Source organism: Helianthus annuus, chromosome 2 (genome assembly GCF_002127325.2).
Source record: "Helianthus annuus cultivar XRQ/B chromosome 2, HanXRQr2.0-SUNRISE, whole genome shotgun sequence".
NCBI classification, from domain to species: Eukaryota; Viridiplantae; Streptophyta; class Magnoliopsida; order Asterales; family Asteraceae; genus Helianthus; species Helianthus annuus.
In genome coordinates this window covers 169,033,408-169,040,472 of record NC_035434.2, presented here as the reverse complement: position 1 = coordinate 169,040,472, position 7,065 = coordinate 169,033,408, and the positions used below count along the sequence as shown (strand labels likewise).

The window sequence follows — 7,065 nt, the reverse complement described above, 5'->3', positions numbered from 1 at the left end:
GAAACTGATTCGTTAAAAGCTAGAATCAAACTAGGGTGAAACAAATTTAAATCGAAGTCGAACTTAAATTAAAGCTCGTTTAATAACCGAGCTCGAATCCAAGAATCTTACATCAAGTTATTTAGGCTCACGGGTCTAAAATCCCATTTTAGTATATAAATCTAATAGTATTCAAAACTTATATATATATATTATGTTTAACAGAATAATTATACATTAAAAAGTAAAATAATAAATAAATATATAGGGTCGAGCCCCGGGCTGAATTCGACTACAAAGAAATCAGGGGCGGACTTATGTTTAGACAGGGGGCAACGCCCATTACTGTTTGGCGCTCCGGCGGTAGTGTAAAAGTAGTGTAAATTTTGGAAAAATTTGACCTTTTTTTTATTTCGTTACCTCTTTTTATAAAATGTTACCGCTAAGGACGAATCCTAGATCCACCACTGAAAGAAATGTGTTTATTTTAGATATTTTACTTGATATCTAAATAATTTTATTAAATCCACTATTGTTTATACTGTGAAAGAGTATGCCTTTAAGATGTACCGCTCACCAACTTTTGAATTTGTTTCAAAGTTGCATATTATACCGATTTATTATTAATTATTATTATTATTATTATTATTATTATTATTATTATTATTATTATTATAGGTTTAGCCGTTTAGGATTGAATGGTAATTAATATTTTGACAAGGATGAAAATTTATTCATTCATCACATTTGTAATTGTTGTATGTAAATTTTTTTATGTTGAAAAACCAATTTTTATATTTTTTTTTAAACGGCAAAGCTTGCTCTTACGTTGTCACCTTCATTATTACCATCTACCACTCTAACTGATATAAAGAGCAAATACAACAGCCGTTCAAAAAAAAAAAAAAAAAAAGAAACGGGCACTCTTTTTTATTTTATTTCTTTTCGAAAAGGACCTATTAAAAAGTGAACTCAATTTAACCTAAATCAAATTGATATTTATAAAAAAAACAATAATTTAAATATAAACCAAACAACTAGTTTTAACCTGTTTTTGTTTTAACACGTACCCGACCCGACTATTACTGTTACGTGAAGATAACATATAAAACAGCCCTTGGTCAACCACTATTAAATCTCTTTTAATTTTTTCTTTAGCTTAGTCATTGTGAAATACAACATCTATTTAAGTCCATTTAATTTGATCAATCGCCTTCATTTAATTTACCAAATTGTATAATAATAAATATATATAAAAGCAGCTTTTATTCCATGTTACTAACTTTATACGAGATTTATTGGCAAAATTAGGGAAAATATGATAATTAATCCAACACTTGTGTCTAGTGGTCGGGAGGCTTGCGTTTTCCAATAAAGATCCAAATTCAATCCTCACTTGTGTCGTTTGGTGGATTAGTTAATGATGGATAGAACCTAGCCCCCTTGCAGAACTGTCAGATTGTATCATGGGGTCACCCAGGTCATCTTCCCACCATGTGTTACGCCAAAGAGTGTTCAACTCTTCTGGTGGCACAACGTATGGTTTCTTGGGAGAACGTCCAAACAAACTCTGAAGTTGTACCCGGTTAAAACAATATAATCTGACCAAAGTAGGACAAAAAAGCTTTTCAATAGTGCGGTAGCCTAAAAAAAAGTGAAAATAAATAGTGCTAGAAAACCAAATAAATCAGATTTATTATTGGATAATACTTTCAAGTTTTTTAGAAAAAGAACCGACAGAACAGGGGTTTGAACTTGATACTCTTAAAAAAAAAAAAAGCTCAAGTCACAGAACCCTTTAGCTAACTGACCACGTGTCAGTCTTTCATTCGTCAAACCAATGTTAAACTTCGTGATTTGATTGGAGGTGAACTTTCAACAAATAACCGCACAGTAACTGACACGTAAAATTTACCACAATCTGTTGTTCCAGTGTTCCGCGAAGCAGGTGATCAAACCCCACCTACTGTAACGGAGATCGCGTGACTCATTACTGTTAACAACCCCCCTGCAAAAAGGCGCCACCCCCACACCAAAAAACAGAGTGATTACAGAGAAGAACAAAGAGATAAAAAGAGAGTTCTAGAGAGAGAAAGTTAGTTTCTCTCTCTCTTTCTCTCTCTACCTATACATACACCATAACTGTATTACGATTATATAGTTTCATCGCTAGATGCAGAGATTCTCTCGTTACGGCTGCCGGAGAAGAAGCTAGAAGCGATCAATGTAGGTAAAATTGTTGTTAATCGTGATTAAAGGATGAATTTCGTGTTGTTTGATTTCGATTTACTTGTTCTTCACGTTGCATTGTGATCGAATGATTGATTTGTCATGTGATTTAACTGTTTAGGTTATAATATGTGATTTGATTGTGTATTTGTATGTTTATGATTGTGTTAAGCAACTGTGTTTCGTAGAGTTCTAGTGAGAGAAAGTTTCTCTCTCTAATATACATATACCGTAACTGTATTTGTAGTTTCATCGCTAGATGCAGAGATTCTCTCGCCGGAGAAGAAGTTAGAAGCGATCAATGTAGGTAAAATTATTGTTAATCGTGATTGAAGGATGAATTTCGTGTTATTTGATTTCGATTTACTTGTTCTTTATGTTGCATTGTGATCGGATGATGAATTCATGATGTGATTTAGCTATTTAGGTTTTGATATGTGAATACGTGATTCGATTGTGTATTTAGTTTCAGTTTTGTTGTATGTTTATGATTCTGTTAAGCAACTGTGTGTATTCTAGTGAGAGAAAGCTTCTCTCTCTCTCTACATATACATACACCTTAACTGTATATAAAGCTTGATCGCTAGAAACAGAGAAGTTAGCGATCAATGTAGGTAAAATAGATGATAAACGTAATTGAAGAGCGAATTCCGTGCTGTTTGATTCCTATTTACGTATTCTTCACGTTACATTGTGATCGGATGATTAGTTTATCATGTGATTTAGCTGTTTAGGTTTTGATATGTGTTTCGATTGTGTATTTGTATGTTTATGATTGTGTTAAGCAACTGTGTATATAGCTCGATCGCTAAGAGTTAGAAACGATCAATGTAGCCATGTAATTTAGCTGTTTAAGTTTTGATATGTGATTCGATTGTGCATTGTTGCTGAGAAAAGTAAACGACAATTGAAGAAATAGAAAATGCGTTTGTTAGTTCTATTTTTGTTTTTCGTAAAGTTCTCGTGAGAGAATCCTATGCTCTCTACATATACATACTCTGTAACTCTATATATAACTGGATCACTAGAAACATAGATTCTCTTCTTACGCTGGCCGGAGAAGTTAGAAGCGATAAATGTAGGTAAAGTAATAATGATTGTAAGAAGAATGAATTTCATGATGTTTGATTTCGAATTAACTGTTTAAGTTTTGATATGTGATTTGATTGTGTCTTGTTGCTGAGAAAAGTAAACGACAATTGAAGAAAGACGAAATGCCTTTATTAGTGCAATTTTTGTTGTTTGTTTCTAATTGTGTTAAGTACTTGTGTTTTGTGGAGTAACCGGAAATAATGATTTACATGTTGCGTTAGGTTTTAATGTTTTATTGATACCTTATTTGTGTTAAGTTTATGTTCTGTTGAATCATAGCACATGGTATGTTGTTACAGTTGTGAGTTAGAGACCTTTTGTATGTTTGTGCTTTATGATGCTATTTAAGTCAGAGTACTGAGGACTGAACCAATTATGGTAGTTTAATTCAGTTCAAGTACCGTGTCGTTCTGTTTTTTAACTAATCAATGAACAGGCATTTCAATTTTCAAATAATTGGCTTTTGATTGATCTGGTTCATAAATGTTTTGTTACTTTTATAGGATCTGGGTCGACGTTATTTGATCTGCTGCTAACACACCTCTTTACCAGAGTTTGCCTCACTTGAATTCATCCGGTTTTGTGGATTCTGCAAAATTGATGTCACACTTGTTAAATAGAGTGTTATTCGCGACTGAATTGGCGTGTACAAACTGAAATCGACTTAAGTTATAGTTTTCAGTTGAAGCGTTATGGATTTCTTTGAAGGACTTACATATGAGCATGTCAATTTCATTTTTTCTGAAGTTACTTACCCTCAGGTAAATCAACAAGACATACCTTTCATTCAATAAATTACTTGGTGACTGTACTGTTACTTATTCACTTGTGTATACAGGAGATCCCCCAACCTACAATAAATACCAATGCATACAAGTTTGCTTATTTTGAACCTGGAAGTTTCTCATACTATGACTATTGTGACGCTTATGCGATTAATGATGAAACATATGGGAACAACGGCTATATTAGGCAATCGGATCATTCTTCTACCATGGCTAATGAAACTACATCTGTACATATGCAACAAGATGGACATTCAAGCTCGAATTCCATAGCTGATCCGGCAGCAGATTGTGAGTACTGATTTCGTTTGCAAATTTATTTACCTAATAACAGTTTATTTACCTTTTCACAGCATAATACACTACAAACTGCTTCTTTCATGGTTTCCAAGAAATTAAATGACTTATGGGTATAAATCTAGAAGGCTGAGATAGCTTAATGAAGAATTACTTTAGAGTAATGTCATTTTCGTCCCTGAGGTTTGGCCACTTTTGCGACTTTGTCCAAAGGTTTGTTTTTCAACATCGGGATGCAAAAGGTTTGAACTCTTGCTATTTTCATCCAACTCGCTAACTCCATCCATTTTTTACATTTAAGTCAGGGGTATTTTCGTCACTTTAGCTAATTGTTTTGTTTATTTATATCAAAATGACAAGATTCAATGACGAAAATACCCCTGACTTGACGTTAAAATCGATGGAGTTAACAAGTCGGATGGAAATAGCAACATTTCAAACCTTTTGGATCTAGACACGAATAAACAAACCTTTGGAAAGTTGCAAAAGTGGTCAACCCTCAGAGACAAAAATGGCATTTTACTCATTACACTAACCTTGAGGGAATCATTAAAATTAAAGATTTATGGGCATTATGAGTGTGTTTATATTTCTTATATGATTACATATCTCAGGTCCACAGAGTAATCATAACCCTGGAGATTATCAGGTCTAAAGCTTTCTCACGATATATTTGTCACATTTTCTATTTAATCTAATCTTTCTGATAACCCAATTGATTATGTGTAAATAACAAGGTTAGATGTCTATATTGTACAGGTTGTGTGGGAAGATAATGTTGATCCTGACAACATGACTTATGAGGTTTGATATGTTTATTCTTTAATAATTACATTTGCTCTCCACTTGTGTTTGTGTATGTAATGGTTTTTCATATTTTGAAATGTAAGTTTAAGATTTGTTACAAATGATGCCATCCCAATTGCAGGAACTGCTCGAGTTAGGCGAGGCTGTTGGAAGTCAAAGTCGGGGTCTATCTCAAGAGGCTATTTCCACGCTTCCTGTTTCAAAGTTCAAGTGCGGTTTCTTCTGGAGAAAAAAATCAAAAAACGAGAGGTAGTCGGAAGTTCATTTTTATACTTCTCTCAGTTTAACATACGGCTGTCAATCATGTCGGGTTGGCGATTTGATGGGTTGAATCGCTGAACCTGAACACGACCCATATATTTATTTATCTCAAAAACATCAACAAACCTGAAAATACTTAAATCCGTGTAACCCGAACCTTTGCAGTTAATGTGGGAAAAAATCGGATACCGGTCAAGGACCGATATTTGAGATATAGGTTATCGCGGTGGGATATCGGATATCGTTAATTTTAATATCATGTAGAATTTATATGTATTGCAACTTGCGAAACACTAACAACTGTAGCAAGTAGGAAGTGATTAACACTTAAAACCCTAATAACTAACACTTAAGTCTTAAAACAGTAATAGCAGTAATAAGAAGAAAGACGAACGGTAGAACTAAGAAGAAAGGTACTGATATGGGGAAAATCGGTGATATATCGGTCGAATATTGGTCAAATATGGGTCAATATTGCCGATAATATTGGTACCGATATTCTGATCAATAATTGAGATCAATATTATAGATGGGGACCGATAACTGATATCGGTGATATATCACCAATATTAACTGCATAGCCCCGGACACAACCTGTTTAACCCATTTATCTAAACGAGTCAAAACCCCTAATTCACTGTATACCTTGCTTTCCCGTCAATGACCATGTTAGGAACTCCTGAAAGTTTAGGGAGTGTTTGGATTTTGGTTTCAGTAAGAGAGGACAGGTTTGAAATGATATAGTGTTTGGTTTGATTCTATGGGTTTTAAAATTAGAAATAATTTCTCACTTGCATTATGTCCTTGTATTAAACTCATACCTACACTGATTCTTTGACTACAACCACACACCACCTTAATCACAGTTATTCTTTCCAAACCCAAATTCATCCAGTTTCTTTATCATTGTCGATCTGTCCTAACTCAATTCCGAACTGGACTTGACAGGTGTGTGATCTGTCAAATGGAGTATAAACGAGGTGACCGCCAGCTCACTCTTCCATGCAAACATATCTATCATGCTAGCTGTGGGAGTCAATGGCTTAGCATCAACAAGGTAAACTCATTTCCTAAGTTTAATTACACATTACGCCTTGCCCGCCCGCCATGTTCCACTTTTCTAACTATATTATATAACTGTCAGGCGTGCCCGATTTGTTACAAGGAAGTGCTTGTTCATACTCCAAAACATTCACAGAGATTTTGTAAGTGAACATGTAAAAGGAGAGTGGTTTCTTTAATTTCACTAATACCACTGTCTTATTTTTTAACCTTATTCCCATCTTAGGCTTTAGTAGGGTGATTATCTTGTGTGTTAAATAAGTATTCAGACTGATTATAGTTTACTTTATATCCATTATGGCACTTGAATGATATGTGGTATTATACATGCATCATACTTTAACCATTGGCGAATCTTGAACTTAGTTTTCGGTAAAATCAGGGGAGGCCGGACTCTCAAAATCCAAAATTTTACACAACATAAAAGAAAATTCGGAAAATTTTGGTAAAATTTACACTACGAAGCGAAAAACAGGGGGCGGCGTGAGGCCTCGTCGGGCCCAAGGTACTGACCAATATTGTCTGTTTTGCCCGCTAGGAACTCTAAGAATTT

At 34.3% G+C, this 7,065-nt stretch overlaps 1 protein-coding gene across 3 annotated transcripts; it reads left to right on the top strand.

The window, feature by feature from the left end:
- The first annotated feature begins 2,008 nt into the window (after positions 1-2,008).
- Positions 2,009-6,840, top strand: LOC110927121 (E3 ubiquitin-protein ligase BIG BROTHER). 3 transcript variants are annotated; one of them, XM_035985621.1, is made up of 9 exons: positions 2,009-2,205; positions 2,456-2,511; positions 3,804-4,061; positions 4,139-4,376; positions 4,997-5,031; positions 5,142-5,186; positions 5,311-5,438; positions 6,399-6,507; positions 6,595-6,840. In XM_035985621.1, the coding sequence occupies exons 3-9, from the start codon at positions 3,993-3,995 to the stop codon at positions 6,661-6,663; spliced, it is 693 nt and encodes a 230-aa protein (XP_035841514.1). In that variant the 5' UTR covers positions 2,009-2,205; positions 2,456-2,511; positions 3,804-3,992; the 3' UTR covers positions 6,664-6,840. The 3 variants fall into 3 exon arrangements, with proteins under 3 accessions (XP_035841514.1, XP_022026420.1, XP_022026421.1); XM_022170728.2 differs by lacking the exon at positions 2,456-2,511; XM_022170729.2 differs by lacking the exon at positions 2,456-2,511 and having other exon boundaries at positions 2,009-2,209.
- Positions 6,841-7,065: the final 225 nt, after the last annotated feature.